At 42.8% G+C, this 17,599-nt stretch overlaps 1 protein-coding gene across 1 annotated transcript in view; it reads right to left on the bottom strand.

The window, feature by feature from the left end:
* The window catches only part of LOC123724463 (semaphorin-3E-like), a 47,749-nt gene that overhangs the window by 17,960 nt on the left and 12,190 nt on the right, over positions 1–17,599 (bottom strand). The window contains exons 2-6 of the mRNA XM_045688234.1: positions 9,173–9,333; positions 8,276–8,335; positions 7,121–7,240; positions 3,136–3,229; positions 1,658–1,774 (exon numbers count right to left, since the gene is read on the bottom strand). Of these exons, the coding sequence (XP_045544190.1) occupies positions 1,658–1,774; positions 3,136–3,229; positions 7,121–7,240; positions 8,276–8,335; positions 9,173–9,333 (552 nt within the window). The remainder of the gene's footprint in view (positions 1–1,657; positions 1,775–3,135; positions 3,230–7,120; positions 7,241–8,275; positions 8,336–9,172; positions 9,334–17,599) is intronic.

The raw sequence follows: 17,599 nt of genomic DNA, 5'->3' as shown, positions 1-17,599 counted from the left end.
AGTTAAACATGTTTCAGGCCTAAAAGTTCATGGTTTATTTTTCATTTGTTTCCACATTGGGGTGGCAGGTAGCCTAGGTGTTAGAGTGTTGGGCCAATAATTGAAAGGTTGCTAGATCAAATCCCAGCACTGACAAGGTAAAAACCTGTCATTCTGCCCCTGAGCAAGGCAGTTAACCCACTGTTCCTAGGCTGTCATTGTAAGTAAGAATGTGTTCAAACTGACTTGCCTAGTTAAATAAAACAATTGGAAAGGCATTCATACATATTGATGACTGCAGGTGCTGCTGGAGCCAACATGGTTAATAACTCAGCTATTTTGTGTAAAGTAATTTGTCATGGTCATTCTATTTCCTAATACATGTATCTATATAGTATCCACTCCTACAGTACAAATAACCCATGTTGCTAACGATTGTGGTGAGGCTGTATACGTTGAAGTTGTGGGATCAGATGGAGCCAAAAAAGGTCATGTAATTCACTATCGAGACATATGAAAGTTTGCTACAGAAAAAGGGACGGTTACAGTTACTCTCTTCACATGAATATGTTCTTTGAAAATTCATTGACCATAATCACAGTGTACTAGTCAAATTATTATAATATTTTTTTTTACATTTGATGTTGTCCTGGTGGTATATGAAACAATCTGGAAACCTGATGAATAACTAAATCAATACAATTTAATTAAAGTAATTTTAACATATTATTATCTACATCGGAGGCTTTCATTGCATCATTAGATTATCAAAACTGCTGTCTAGTATCTGATTATATGTAACTTTCCTCATTGTATTAATCATTGTTTTATATGATTTAGGAATATAAATCCAATACTGCATAACACTCTATTTCTAAATATGATGTTCAATTGCATTTTCATTTTCTACAGTATTTTCTTTCATTTGCCATTTTTGTTGCTTCATTTTAAAAAGGACTTTGATTTTACAGCTGAAAAACCATGAATTGTTTGTTTTATAGTCTGTGAAATAGAATAAATTAGCACATGGAATATTTTAGCTGTGTGTGTTTCCTTGAAATTCTCTGGTAAAAACAGACCCTTCAGTGGTAAGTATCTAGATGTAGCCTAGAGCTCCAGGAAAGGAAATATTTAAACCATATAACTCAAAATGGTACATAGCAGGGATGTACTGTGTTATAGCCCACCTTGTTTTCAACTTGAGTATTGATCATAATTTGCATTAAGCCTACTTTGTCTCTGACTTGTCCGATCTGTTTTAGAAAAAAAGGTGTGATATGTGAAGTCATGTAGAGATGGATAAGAATCGAAGCAGCTATCAATCTTTATAGGGGCAGAAAAATAGAGTGGGAGATGCATACAAAAAGGGTTCCAAAAAGGTTATTTGGCTGTCCACATAAGAGAGCTATTTTTGGTTCCAGGTAAAACTCTTTTGGGTTTCATGTAGAACCCACTGTGGAAAGGGTTCTACATGGAACCCAATAGGGTTATATCAGAAACCGAAAGGTTCTACCTGGAACCAAAAAGGGTTATTCAAACAATTCTCCTTTGGGAACAGCTACAGAACCCTTTTAGATTCCAGAAAGAACCACTTCGGTAGCACTTTTTTTTTTTTTTTTTAAGATTGCCGATCAAACAGAGAGTAATAATGAGACACCGTAAATGCCCAGCCACTGACCGTTGAGCTGTTGTCTGTCGTCTCTCTCAGTGCGTGTGTAGCTCTGGTTGTTCAGTCGACACAGAGCTGCGTCATTCTCCCAGTAGTCTGTGTACAGGCCAATATACAGCTCTCCTCCTAACAAACACACAGAGAAGCATTATAAACCAGATGTTTCACCAGAGCAAAGTTTTACACTCCTGATTTTTCACACAAACACACAATGAAGAACAAAATTACAATCAATTGCAAATGTTGGTAATTTTGGGAAACTATGTTTGGTTATTTATGCGGTTTACAAAATAGCCTCCAACACCCTACTCAACAAATTGGATGCAGTCTATCACAGTGCCATCCGTTTTGTCACCAAAGCCCCATATACTACCCACCAAAGCGACCTGTACGCTCTCGTTGGCTGGCCCTCGCTTCATACTCGTCGCCAAACCCACTGGCTCCAGGTCATCTACAAGACCCTGCTAGGTAAAGTCCCGCCTTATCTCAGCTCGCTGGTCACCATAGCTGCACCCACCCGTAGCACACGTTCCAGCAGGTATATCTCACTTGTCACCCCCCAAAGCCAATTCCTCCTTTGGCCGCCTCTCCTTCCAGTTCTCTGCTGCCAATGACTGGAACGAACTACAAACATCTCTGAAACTGGAAACACTTATCTCCCTCACTAGCTTTAAGCACCAGCTGTCAGAGCAGCTCACAGATCACTGCACCTGTACATAGCCCATCTATAAACAGCCCAAACAACTACCTCTTCCCCTACTGTATTTATTTATTTTGCTCCTTTGCACCCCAGTATTTCTACTTTGCACACTCATCTACTGTCAAGTCTACCATTCCATTGTTTTAATTGCTATATTGTATTTACTTCGCCACCAGGGAGGGAGGGAGGGAGGGAGGACCGAGGGATGGAGGAAGGTAGAGGGGAGCAGGGAGGGGGGAGGGAGGAGGGAGGGAGGGAGGGAGGGAGGGAGGAGGGAGGACCGAGGGATGGAGGAAGGTATAGGGAGGGGAGGGAGGACCGAGGGATGGAGGAAGGTATAGGGGAGGGGGGAGGGAGGACCGAGGGAGGGAGGGAGGGAGGGAGGGAGGACGAGGGATGGAGGAAGGTATAGGGGAGGGAGGGAGGGAGGACCGAGGGATGGAGGAAGGTATAGGGGAGGTATAGTTGACCTCAACTTGCCAACCTGGTTAAATTAAAGGTGAAATAAAAAAAATAAAAATTTTTTTTATCACAATCTATACTTTATTTCCACATGGTGGCAGCATTGTGCTAAAACTAAACCTGCCTCTGAGCACTGTGCAATTTTCTCAGTAACAGCAATTCTACTAGACTAGAGTACGAATTTTGAAAAGGGTTAGGGTTAGCATGCCTGACTGAGACAGAGACAACTAGGAGAAGAACATACTGTATCATGAAACACAAAATAAGGTAGAAAGTGAAAGAACAGAGGTGAAAATGCGTTGCATTATGTGTTAGGTATTCTTACTGTCCAGGGTGGATGTAACGGGGCTGTTGTGGTCGTAGGGACATCTCCCTCTGCCGCTCTCTACACTCTGCTCCTCCAGCTCAAACTGCCTGACCTGGGGACCAAAAAGTAGCAGTGAGAACACACACACATGCACACACAAGCGACATCCCTGAGCTTGACCTTAGCCATAGCGTGCCTGGTGCCAGAGGAAGATTCTTTATTTTTCCTGATGGTGCTGTTGTCACAAGTCCACTCAGACTGACATTGGATTATATAAACTAAACTAACTCACAGCCCAAACAAACACACTCCCTCTCTCTCAGAGGACACACAAACTAACCTTAAGTACCAACTCCCTCTTTCTCTACCTCTCGCTCTATCTATTTCTCTCTCTCTCTCTCTCTCTCTCTCTCTCTCTCTCTCTCTCTCTCTCTCTCTCTCTCTCTCTCTCTCTCTCTCTCTCTCATGCACACAGTCCAAACAAACACAATCCCTCTCTCTCAGAGGACACACAAACTAACTTTAAGTACAAACTCCCTCTTTCCCTATTTCTCTACCTCTCTCTCTCTCTCTCTGTTTTTCAGAAGACACATAAACTAACTGCCAGTAGGCTACCATAGATGAATAAAATGTAAAATGTCAATGTTTTACCTACAGATTCCATATTACTGTATCTCATATTACTGTTTCTCATATTACTGTTTCTCATATTACTGTATCTCATATTACTGTTTCTCATATTACTGTATCTCATATTACTGTTTCTCATATTACTGTATCTCATATTACTGTTTCTCATATTACTGTATCTCATATTACTGTATCTCATATTACTGTTTCTCATATTACTGTATCTCATATTACTGTTTCTCATATTACTGTATCTCATATTACTGTATCTCATATTACTGTATCTCATATGACTGTTTCTCATATTACTGTATTGACAAAACAAATGTATTATTTGTGCAGTTCTTTATTAATATTTTTGTTATTTGTTACATTTGACTGTTTAAAACCTAGAATTACTACAAATTCTTCTGAAATTGAGACAGATATATAGTATTGAATAAATACATTGAACAATCTCTTTCATAAATTCGTTAAACAATAAAAGCTTATTTACCAACATTTCTGAAAATGGATATATAGCATTTTTGAAAAAAACTCATAATTTATGTCACTCCTTGTGTATTTCTGTGTTTCACTGTCAGGTGAATAAACAAACTCCCCTTCTCTCTCTCTCAGGAGACACACATTGTCCAGTGGATGTGTTGCGGTATTTACAGATCATTTAGGAAAGACTGATGACGAGACTGAGCCAAACCAGCAGCATGTCCTTCTAAATGTGTTCATACATTTATTAGGTTCACCACCCCGTTCACAAAAATGGTTTGTTCCTACAGACAGTAAGTCACGTGGCCATGGCTTGCTATGTAAAGCAGGCAGACAGGCATCCAGTTACTGTTCGCTCGAACATTGGAATGGGCAAAACGAGTGACCTAAGCAAAAAACATCCAGTCATTGGCAGTCCTGGGGGCAAAAACAGCTTGTTGATGAGATGTCAAAGGAGAATGGCAAAAAGTACAACAATGGTGTGCAGAACGGCATCTTGGAACTCACAACTCATTGGTCCTTGTCACGGATGGGCTATTTCAGCAGACGACCACACCGGGTTCCACTCCTATCCATAGCCGCAGGAACTAGGGGTGCTCAGGGTGCTGTAGCACCCCCCTGAAAAATCATAATTACATATTGTGATTTTTTTTCGCATACCTCCCCAATGGATCCTCAGATTACGCAATCTTTATTGCACTCCACACTGCTCTTTCACACCTGGACAAAAGGAACACCTATGTGAGAATGCTGTTCATTGACTACAGCTCAGCATTCAACACCATCGTGCCCTCCAAGCTCATCACTAAACTAAAGACCATGGGATTAAACACCTCCCTCTGCAAATGGATCCTGGACTTCCTGATGGGCCGCCCCAGGTGGCGAGGGTACGCAACAACACATCTGCCATGCTGACCCTCAACACGGGGGCCCCTAAGTGGTGTGCACTTAGTCCCTTCCTGTACTCCTTGTTCACCCACAGCTGCATGACCACGCACTACTCCAACACCATCATTAAGTTTGCAGATGACACGACGGTGATAGGTCTGATCACTGACGACGATGAGACAGCCTGCAAGGAGGAGGTCAGAGATTTTGCAGTGTGATGCCAGGACATCAACTTCTACTTCAACTTCAGCAAGACAAAAGAGCTGATCGTGGACTACAGGAAATGAAGAGCGGAGCATGCCCCCATCCACATTGATGGAGCTGTAGTGGAGCAGGTCGAAAGCTTCAAGTTCTTTGGTTCCCACATCACTAAGGAATTATCATGGTCCACACACATCAACACAGTCATGAAGAGGGCATGACAATGCCTCTACCCCCTCAGAATGCTGAAAAGGGCCCTCAGATTCTCAAAAAGTTCTAGAGCTGCACCATTGAGAGCATCTTGACTGGCTGCATCATCGCTTGGTATGGCAACTGTTTAGCATCAGACCTCAAGGCGCTACAGAGGGTAGTGAGTACAGCCCAGCACATCACTGGGCCTAGCTTCCTGCCATCCAGGACCTTCCTGCCATCCAGGACCTCTTTCAAAGACTTCAACCACCCAAGTCATTGACTGTTCCCTCTGCTACCGTACGGCAAGCGGTACCGATGCACCAAGTCTGGAACCAATAGGACACTGAACAGCTTCTACCCTCCTTATACCCCAAGCCATGTTTCATGAGCTGAAATGAAAGATCTCAGACATTTTCCATAAGCACAAAAAGCTTATTTCTCTCAAATGTTGTGTACAAATTTGTTTACATCCCATTTAGTGAGCATTTTTTCTTTGCCAAGATAATCCATCCACCTGACAGATGTGGCATATCAAGAAAATTATTAAACAGCATGATCATTACACAGATGCACCTTGTGCTGGGGACAATAAAAGGCCACTCTAAAATGTGAAGTTTTGTGACACAACACAATGCCACAGATGTCTGAAGTTTTCTCTACCATAAGCCGTCTACAACGGAGTTTAAGAGAATTTGGCAGTACATCCAACCTTCCTCACAACCGCAGACCAATTGTATGGCGTCATGTGGGCGAGCGGTTTGCTGATGTCTACATTGTGAACAGAGTGCCACATGGTGGGGGTGGAGTTATGGTATGGGCAGGCATAAGCTATGGACACCGAACACAATTTTTTTAAGGTGTCTGTGACCAACAGATGCATTTCTGTATTCCCAGTCATGTGAAATCCATAGATTAGGGCCTAATAAATTCATTTAAATTGACTAATTTGCTTATATGAACTGTTACTCAGTAGAATCTTTGAAACGGTTGCATGTTGCGTTTATATTTTTGTTCATTATAATTAGGTAAAGGGTTAACCAATAGCTACCCGGACTATCTGCAGTGACCCTTTTTGCACTCATCACATACACTGCTGTTACTTTTATTATCATTCCTGTTGCCTAGTCACTTTATCCCTACGTATATGTACATATCTACCCCAATTACCACGTACCCCTGCACATCGACTTGGTACTGGTGCCCCGTGTCTGTAGCCAAGTTATCGTTACTCATTTTGTATTGTTCTTTGTATTATTATTTTTCTGTTGTTCTATTTTTCTTTATCTCTGCATTGTTGGGAAGGGCTCATAAGTAAGCATTTCACTGTTAGTCTACACCTGTTGTTTACGAAGCATGTGACAAATACAATTGATTTGATTTTAGTCAGAATTTTGCGTGTGCAAGAATGTTTTCTTCGCACACGTTAGGTCCCTTAATAATAGCAATTGAGCAACTTTTCCATGCCCTGAAGAATTCAGGCTGTTCTGTAGGCAAAGGGGGGTCGCACCTGGTACTAGATGGGTGTACCTAATAAACTGACCATTGAGTGTATATCAGCCCCATTAGTATCTCCAAGTCAACAAACAACCCTCCCAACCCTGCTCACCTGTCCTGTGTGTCCCACCCTGATTTTGGCACAGTGAGGGTTAAATGCTCCTGTTCCGCAGGCCAACAGGTGGGTGGTGTTATACCGCTGTAGCACCTTGATGTAGTTAGCACACTCTGGCTGTAGGGAGAGAGAGAGGGCAGAAGGATGGAGGAAGTTAGAGGGGGAGCAGGGAGGGAGGGAGGGAGGGAGGGAGAGAGAGAGAGAGGGCAGAGGGATGGAGGAAGGTAGAGGGGAGCAGGGAGGGAGGGAGGGAGGGAGGGAGGGAGGGATGGAGGAAGGTATAGGGGAGGGGAGGGAGGGAGGGAGGGATGGAGGAAGGTATAGGGGAGCAGGGAGGGCAGGGATGGAGGAAGGTATAGGGGAGGGAGGGAGAGAGGGAGGGCAGAGGGATGGAGGAAGGTAGAGGGGAGCAGGGAGGGAGGGAGGGAGGGAGGGGAGGAGGGAGGGAGGGAGGGCAGAGGGATGGAGGAAGGTATAGGGGAGGGAGGGAGGGAGGGAGGGAGGAAGGTAGAGGGAGGGAGGGAGGGAGGGAGGGAGGGAGGGAGGGAGGGAGGGAGGGAGGGAGGGATGGAGGAAGGTAGAGGGGAGCAGAGGGAGGGAGGGAGGGAGGGAGGGAGGGAGGGAGGGCAGAGGGATGGAGGAAGGTATAGGGGGAGCAGGGAGGGAGGGAGGGATGGAGGAAGGTATAGGGGAGGGAGGGAGGGAGGGGAGGGAGGGAGGGAGGGAGGGAGCAGGGGAGGGAGGGAGGGAGGGAGGGAGGAGAGAGGGAGGGAGGGAGGGAGGGAGGAGGAGAGAGAGAGGGCAGAGGGATGGAGGAAGGTAGAGGAGCAGGGATGGAGGAGGGAGGGAGGGAGGAGGGAGGTATAGGGGAGGGAGGGTGGAGGGGGAGGGAGGGAGGGGAGGGATGGAGGAAGGTATAGGGGAGGGAGGGAGGGAGGGAGGGAGGGATGGAGGAAGGTATAGGGGAGGGAGGGAGGGAGGGAGGGCAGAGGGATGGAGGAAGGTATAGGGGAGGGAGGGAGGGAGGGAGGGACAAGAAGGATGGAGGAAGGGAGAGTGGTTAGGTATGTATTTCAAGGGTAAACTATGACACATTACATTTTTGAAAAAATTACGGAGTGCTACAAACGTAGAATGATCAGATGATGTTACCTTCTCTCTGCCTTTCATCAGACAATCTTCTACCTGTGACACAGAGCTGGCCCAGTCGATCTGGGGAGAAATGACAATACATAACACACCAACACATGCATATCCACATGCACACACACTCACACATGCACAATGTACAGTATGTCTGTTTGACTGGTGTGCATCATAACATGTTGTGTCATGTATGTCCCTCTCTATCATCATTAAAGATACTATCTCATCAGTGATACAATATACATTTTTTTTACAATAATAATAATCTCCATTACCTAATAATAATGACTTAGAAGGAAATGGACAATAATAATCACATTATTTTCTCTACATTACAGATATTCTCCGTAGTAAGTTATCCTGCCCTTTATGTCATTGTCTAACATTTTAGTCGACGCTCTTATCCAGAGCGACTTACAGTAGGGAACGCATACATATCATTAATTTTTTTCTCCGTACTGGTCCCCCGTGGGACTCGAACCCACAACCCTGGCGTTGCAAACACCACGCTCTACCAACTGAGCTACACGGGACTACTTAAGTAAACAGAATTAAAGTTAATAACACCTCATTATAACACACTCAACTGTTACTTCAACCACCTCAAGGAAACAGTCGGATTTGACAGCCATTATTACACGTATATAGGGCTGGAAAAGTACTAGTAATACGGAGACAATTCCACCTAGCCTATCAGAGGTTAAGGGGCAGACCTGGCATATGGCAGTATCTCTTTCCTCTCTGTGTCCAACTGTGTGCTCTTTATGGAAAGACTTGGTAATATAATGAAGATGCACAAACACATACACTCTGTTTAGGTAACCTAATGACCTGGAGGGGTAAGAGTTCAAATCCCCTCCACACACGAACAGACAGACTGACAGACAGACAGGCCTACAGTACCTCTCTGTGTTGGTGGTTAACTCTCTCCAGGCTGAGGGAGTACAGGATGTTTTTAGCCCCTACATACAGCCTTTCATGGGCCTCGTCCAACAGCATGGTCTGGGGCTGCAGGGAGGGACCTGGTCCCTGAAACACCCACGTCCTGTTCAGATCCCATAACTCTGCACAGGGAGAGAGAAGAAGAGAGAGAAAGTGGAGAAAGGGAGAAAGAGAGATGGGAGAGAGAGAGAGAGAGAGAGAAAGAGTGAGAGAGAGAGAGAGAGAGAGAGAAAGATGGGGAGAGAGAGACTATTACAGATCTATAGGCCCACTGACACAGCTCTAAAGCCTGTAGGCCCACAGAACAAGCATTTAAAGTTACACAACCAGTAGGATACAGTGGCGCCCACATGATCGAAGGCTTGTAAAATGTGAAAAATGTAACCACTTTATATCTGAAATCTGCACTCAGTGTTATAGCATACCTTCAAGCACTTTAATCAACATTACGTAAAAGTAGAGCGCCTGTGATGAATATAAATTTTGTTCACTGGCTGTTTAGCATCAGCATAACAAATTGCACACCCTAAAGTGCTTTGTCCATCTGTGTGTGGGTGTGTTTGCATGCATGTGTTTTAAAGCTGAGCAATTACCCTGTCATGTAGATTCCTAAAAGCTGCCCCAAATCCAACACTGTCTCGTACATGGTTCAAATGTTGTTGTATCATATGAACTTGAAGATACTAATCAGGAAGAACACTAGTCACATCCCAAAGCTTCTCCCAGAAGAGCATTGGTAAGAACTCGGATGTAATGCCTGGGAAAGATGTTGTGATTGCTGAATGGGATATTTGATCCTCACAGCCCAGCCTATCAGCTGTCTCGAGGGGAGGAAGTCATTTAATCAGACAGGAAACGGAACTGTTGTCTTTATCTGACCTTGGGTAGCGGTTGCCCTTAGGCACCGATCTAGGATCAGCTTACAATCCTCAAATCCTAACTTGAACCATTGGGAGAATAATTTAAAACGGGCCCTAGATCAGTTTCTAGGGGGGGACTTCTTCCTTCTGCCTTTATCTCTAAGTTTTATTTATCCTATTTATGTATCTAAAAGAGGAAACAGTGTGTCACTAGACCGTGAGTTTGATTAGGAGGGTGAAGTTTAATAATGACTGAACACATGGGTCACGCACGCATGCACGCACACACACACACACACACACACACACACACACACACACACACACACACACACACACACACACACACACACACACACACACACACACACACACACACATTCACATATTTTCCCTCTAATCAAACCTGTCAGGTCTGCCTTCGATCATGTCTACAGCTCTGGAGCCCAGGTCTGGGGGTGAAGGACCAGAGCCAGGAGCTACAGCCCCAGCGAGGGTCACTTCCTGTGGGCTGTGGTGGGTTGCATGCCTTGGGCCCTAGAGCACAACTGGATGTCCTTGTGGACGATGAGACAGAGTCTGGAGTGTGTTAGGAAACCCCCTAAAGCTTCGTAGCGTCATGCAGAGCAGTCCAGGACACGGGTGGTTTATATGATCAAATGAGACTCTCTATTTGTATTCCTCCCTTTCCCAAATTGGAGCTGCCATTTTTTCTTGCCCAGAAGAGAGGAGAATACTCCTGGCTACCATGACCATCACCTCCCCCTACCTGTCTCCTCAGACGTAACTTCTCTGGAGTTATATGTCAAGATTTAAGTGACTGCCAGTGTTTCAGGAGGGGGGCTCTGTGATTTGTTATTTCAGCATCTGTGGGTTTTTAGTAGCATTACATCTACTACAGTATTAGATGTCTCGGTAGAGACCAATAGATTCGGTTTATTTTTCTGGTTTTAGATTTCTCTGGTAGATCCAGTCTGTTTGTTTTGCTAGCATTAGAGATCTGTGTGGTAGAAACAGAGTGAAGGTTTGTTTTAAGAGGTATTAGATCTCTAGGTGCTGTTAGGATTGAGATTAGTCTGATTGTTTTGGTAGCGTCATTGATTTCAAACAGTGTGTGTGTATGTGTTTAAATAATAAAAATTGCCGTTAGATCTCTATGGTAAAGACAGAGGGGATATGGTGGTGCTGATATGCCAGTGCCCAGACACGCTTCCCGTAATGATCTAAACCAGGCAGTTACAGCTCTTAACACTTTTTAAAAGGAATGCACTGAGCACGCATTCAAGCACACATGCACACATACACGCCTGCACACACACATACACGCCGGCACTCACACATACACACACATGCACGCACACATACACCTGCATGCACGCACACATACACACAGATGCATGCAGGCACACGTGGCACGCAAACACACATACGTGGCGCTCACACACATAAGTGGGGCGCACTCACACACCTCCAGATGTAACACACTATGGAATGTGTAATGCTTCAGCTGACGATAACAAGGACAGGCGTGTAGTGGAGGAGGAGGGAGTTTGTCATCCACTGAGGGAATGATGGGAACTGAATGGGATAAGTTAACATTCACTGAGGGAATGAATGGGAACTTAATGGGATAAGTTAACATCCACTAAGGGAATGAATGGGAACTTAATGGGATAAGTTAACATCCACTGAGGGAATGAATAGAACTGAATGGGATAAGTTAACATCCACTGAGGGAATTAATGGGAACTGAATGGGATAAGTTAACATTCACTGAGGGAATGATGGGAACTGAATGTGATATGTTAACATTCACTGAGGGAATGATGGGAACTGAATGTGTAATGTTAACATTCACTGAGGGAATGATGGGAACTGAATGTGATATGTTAACATTCACTGAGGGAATGATGGGAACTGAATGTGTAATGTTAACATTCACTGGACCAAAAGCCCTTCATATTGATAACAGTGTTGTTGGTGATGATGATAAGGATAAAGGTGACAAATTCTCATAACAAAAATTATAATGGTGATGAATCGTGATGATGATGATGATGATGATGATGATGATGATAATGAAATGACAGGACTTGACTTGAGTGAATTAAATATGAAGAGTGTATTTCCAAAATGGTATAACCACCGATTTTTCACATTTGGGTTTTTTCATCAAAAATGATGGCTTATGGGTACCTTCATGTGTGTCTAAAATACTACAGCTTTTTCATTCATAGATTTTAAATGTGCATGCTATATATCCATTGTTTAGCTGGAATGGAAAGTTCGTGTCGTTTATATTTGACTGCGATATGTGGTTGTCTTACCAAGCTATCTTAAAATGAATGCACTTACTGTAAGTCACTCTAGATAATAGCATCTGATAAATGACTAAAATGTAAATGTTTTACATACAGATCTCATATTAGATACTTTTTCTAAACTCTTAACACAGCAACACACCCACATCACACAATTAGGCAAATAGTTAATTTTCTGCTCAAAACCACATTTTGTTCATTAATACCAACTCTACATTTCAAAATACAAAAAAACGTTCCTTACATACTCTAACTCTATCAAAACACAGTAAACCCGACTCAATATCTAATCATTCTGTCAAAACTCCAGCACATGCTTACTATCTAAGAGGAACATAGTCAATCACAGCACAATGACTTTCAAAATACTAACAGTTGATGGCATTACAAAAACTGCAATGCTTTTCATGTTTCTGTTCTACCTGCATACAATAGACAATATGAAATCCATAGTTTTTTATAATTCAGTTTCCTATAACTGTAAACCACTCTACATTTTTTGGTTGAGTGTCGAATGTGTGCATTTTTGGCAACATACTATCTATCAGTGAGGAAGTCATCTTTACTTTATAGAATGTACAGAATGTACAGTTGAAAAAAGTAGTAAGTGACAGAATTGCTGCAGTAAAATATTTATTAGCAACATGAAATTGCTGCCAGTGATCAACATAAAATCCAACATACATGGCCTTTGGTTCCAATTGTGTAAAAATAAAACACATTTACGGTAAAAAAGGCACAGAAGGGAAAAAATGCAAAAATGCATAGTCCTGTTCTAATCTATGCGATCTTCAGCATTTGGCCACATGTTCTCGTCCCCATCACATTTTATGTCGTCTCTCGCTATGCACCTTGGATAGAAACGCTTGGCATGCCTTATCCACCCCTGGCAGTCTTCAGCTGAGATGTCTCTGCAGCCGGCATCCATTGCATCCAGGAGGGACATTTGGTCATGTGGTTGATGTTCATACACTTTCCACCTCCAGGCAGAAAAAAAATCCTCAATGGGGTTGAGGAAAGGCGAGTAGGGGGGAGGAAAAGGGAAACCATTCTTAGATGGGCTGCAAACCAGTTTGTGATTACATGTGAATGGTGGAATGCTTCATTGTCCCATGCAATCACAAATGTCTTCATGTTTCCTCCCACCTGTTCCCTTTCTGCTTCTGGCACCAGTTGTTGGTGGAGGTCATCTAAAAACTAAAGAAGGTGCTCAGTGTTGTAGGGACCAATCTGGCATTTCTGCAGGACCAAACCAGCACTCCAGATTGCAGTACACATTGTGATATTTGCTCCTCTCTGACTTGATGTCATGACTTCCGCCGAAGTCGGCTCCTCTCCTTGTTCGGGTGGCATTCGGCGGTCAATGTCACCGGCTTTCTAGCCATAGCCGCTCCATTTTTCATGTGTACATTTGTTTTGTCTTGTTCCCTGCACACCTGGTTTTCATTCCCCAATCAATCTACATGTATTTATTCCTCTGTTCCCCATCATGTCTTTGTGTAAGATTGTTTGTGTTACGTGTATTTGGTCTATTGGTATTTTTGTTACGCGCCAGACATTTGTCTATGTTCCGTGTTTTGGGCACGTTGTTTGTGCTTTTGATATTTTACCGGAATAAAGTGTGCGCCTGTTCACTTCACTCTGCTCTCCTGCACCTGACTTCGCCTCCAGTACACATCCATTGACACTCGACACATCAACGGTGGCCCTTTTCTCGATGACGTTTCTTCCCCGCCCTTTTTTTTCCCACTTTAAACCCTGCCTCGGCTTCATCAATTATTTCATGTGGGTTCTGATTATCCTCCAACTCCATGACTCTCTGAAAGAAATCAAACACAGTATGTGTAAATGCTTTTCAGTATGTCCTGCTGTATGTACTGTAACCCATGTTAACATGTAGAGTAGCATAGTGTCCTGCTGTATGTACTGTAACCCATGTTAACATGTAGAGTAGCATAGTGTCCTACTGTATGTACTGTAACCCATGTTTACATGTAGAGTAGCATAGTGTCCCACTGTATGTACTGTAACCCATGTTTACATGTAGAGTAGCATAGTGTCCTACTGAATGTACTGTAACCCATGTTAACATGTAGAGTAGCATAGTGTCCTACTGTATGTACTGTAACCCATGTTAATATGTAGAGTAGCATAGTGTAAAACTCACTATAGAACTAGACATATTGGATAGACACCATACCTGGACATATTGGTGCTGGAGTTCCCTGACCCGCTCACTGTTCCTTTCAAAAGGAACTGTGTACAACTGTTCCTTTTGTCAGAGCAATGGTAGTCACGCTGATGCTTTCCACATTGTGAAATACCAGGTTGTCCTCTACAGTTCTGGTCTGAATTTCTCTTAGTTTTATTGCAATGTCAGCAATGAAAAAATCCTACAACGGCATGCTCTTGGTCTTCACTGAGGAGCTTTCCTCTTCCCCCAGAGGGAGGAAGAAGTTGCATCCTTTAGAGGAACAAAATAGAACATATGTATTTGCGTTGGGACAGGTGGCCTACAGTTACTGTGGGACATAGCAACATCAATGATAGAAGAAGCCCTTGTGAAATGTGTTACTTACCTGTTGGTTTGTTGAAAATTCCGGATAATGGAAGCCACGATTGACCGTCTGTGATTAGGCTGGACTCTTTCACCAGCTGTTCTCAGTGATAGACCATGGTATTAGGCTGGACTCTTTCACCAGTCTCTCTCAGTGATAGACCATGGTATTAGGCTGGACTCTTTCACCAGTTTCTCTCAGTGATAGACCATGGTATTAGGCTGGACTCTTTCACCAGTCTCTCTCAGTGATAGACCACGGTTTATCACATGGTCTATGATGGAGGCTCTTATTTCATCGGTGACAACAGCTCTTACTCTCCTTTGAACACCACCATGCATTCTTACTCCTCTCCCCCTACCTCTCCTTCTCCCTTGTCCTGGTCCAACTACTCCTCTGCCTGGTCCATTTACTCCTCTCTTTGGTCCAGCTACTCCTCTCCTTGGTCCAACTACTCCTGTGGCTAGTCCAACTACTCCTCTGCCTGGTTCAACTACTCCTCTTCCTGGTCCAACTACTCCTCTTCCTGGTCCAACTACTCATCTGCCTGGTCCAGCTACTCCTCTCCCTGGTCCAACTACTCCTCTGCCTGGTCCAGCTACTCCTCTGCCTGGTCCAACTACTCCTCTGTCTGGTCCAACTACTCCTCTCCCTGGTCCAACTATTCCTCTCCCTTGTCCAGACATTATTTTTTCTCTCTCTGCTCCTCTGTGTTGTTCTGTATCCACATTGAACAAAATCAATCCAAAGAGTCCCCTTTTTACTGTGTATGTCCATGTAAATGAAATAACTTCAACACCTGGCTGGGTCTCCGATTGAGATTGGAATCAGCTGTGGTTGGTCTATTTTACACAACTTACAGTAAATCAGCTATTTCTCAATGTTTCAATGATCTGTTCATTCAAAAATGCTTAACAGCTGTTTCAATATAGCTTTTGAGCTGCTGTTGCAGAAGTAGAGGCGTTATACTATATTTAAGGTTTCAACATTAGGTCTTCATTTCTGGCATGCTGTGTGCAAGCATTTGTAAATAAGACAAGAAAGATCCATCATTTTGGTATTGGGTAAGCTTGTATGTAAAGAAAATGTAAGCATTTTAGAAACGTGTTAATTGACTGAATATTCTGTGAAAACAACATGACGGATGTTGTGCTAATTGTGTTTAGAGTTTTGAAAATGTGACTGCAGATTGGACTAAAGGATGTTAGCGATTATAAAAAACTGTAAATTATTTGTTTTTTAAATATTGATGTCACAAATGTATGATCTGTACATTTCATTATTAAAAATGTAGTTATTTGTTACATTTGATTGTGTAAAACGTCCTGTAGCAGTACTACTTATTTCTCTGCTAGTGAGGCAGATATATAGCATTCTGCAAAAACATCAAGTGATTTTAAACAAATACATGTCTGTCAATGAATAACCCCATGCCATGATTAGATAGTGAAAAAACACACCAATCTCTTTCATAAGTTCTTTAACTTTTTGGTGACAGGGGGCAGTATTCGGAAATTCAGATGAATAACATGCCCAAATTAAACTGCCTGCTACTCGGGCCCAGAAGGTAGGATATGCATATTATTAGTAGATTTTGATAGAAAACACTCTGAAGTTTCTAAAACTGTTTGAATGATGTCTGTAAGTATAACAGAACGCATATGGCAGGCAAAAACCTGAGAAAAATCCAACCAGGAAGTGTGGAAATCTGAGGTTTGTAGTTTTTCAAGTGATTCCCTATCCAGTATACAGTGACTTAGGGCACTTCCTAAGGCTTCCACTAGATGTCAACAGTCTTTAGAATGTTGTTTCATGCTTCTACTGTGAATAGGGAGAGAATAAGAGGTCCTGGAGTCAGATGACTGAGAGAATGACATGAGTTCAGTGGCACGCTCTCACGTGACAGTTAGCTGTGTTCCTTTTCATTTCTGAAGACATTGGAATTGTCTGGTTGGAATATTACTGAAGATTTATGATAAAAATATCCTAAAGATTCATGCTATATATCGTTTGTCATGTTTCTACGAACGTAAATATAACTTTCTTGACTTTTCGTCGTGACATTTTGCGCGCGCTTCCTGCATTTGGAGTAGTGGACTAAACACGTGAACAAAAAGGAGGTATTTGGACATAAATTATGGACTTTATTGAACAAAACAAACATTTATTGTGGAACTGGGATTCCTGGGAGTGCATTCTGATGAAGATCATCAAAGGTAAGTGAATATTTATAATGCTATTTCTGATTTTAGTTGACTCCAAAATGGCGGGTATCTGTATTGCTTGTTGTTGTCTGAGCGCTGGACTCAGAATATTGCAAAGTGTGCTTTCGCTGTAAAGTTTTTTTGAAATCTGACACAGAGGTTGCATTAAAGAGAAGCGTATCTATAATTCTTTGAATAACAGTTTAATATTTTATCAACATTTATGATGAGTATTTCTGTAAATTTATGTGCTCATTCACCGGAAGTTTTGGGAGGCAAAACATTTCTGAACATAACATGCCAATGTAAAATGGGCTTTTTGGTTATAAATATGAACTTTATCGTGCAAAACATACATGTATTGTGTAACATGAAGTCCTATGAGTGCCATCTGATGAAGATCATCAAAAGTTAGTGATTCATTTTAGCTGTATTTCTGTTTTTT

Source organism: Salmo salar, chromosome ssa10 (genome assembly GCF_905237065.1).
Source record: "Salmo salar chromosome ssa10, Ssal_v3.1, whole genome shotgun sequence".
NCBI lineage: Eukaryota > Metazoa > Chordata > Actinopteri > Salmoniformes > Salmonidae > Salmo > Salmo salar.
This window is presented reverse-complemented; position numbering and strand designations above follow the sequence as displayed.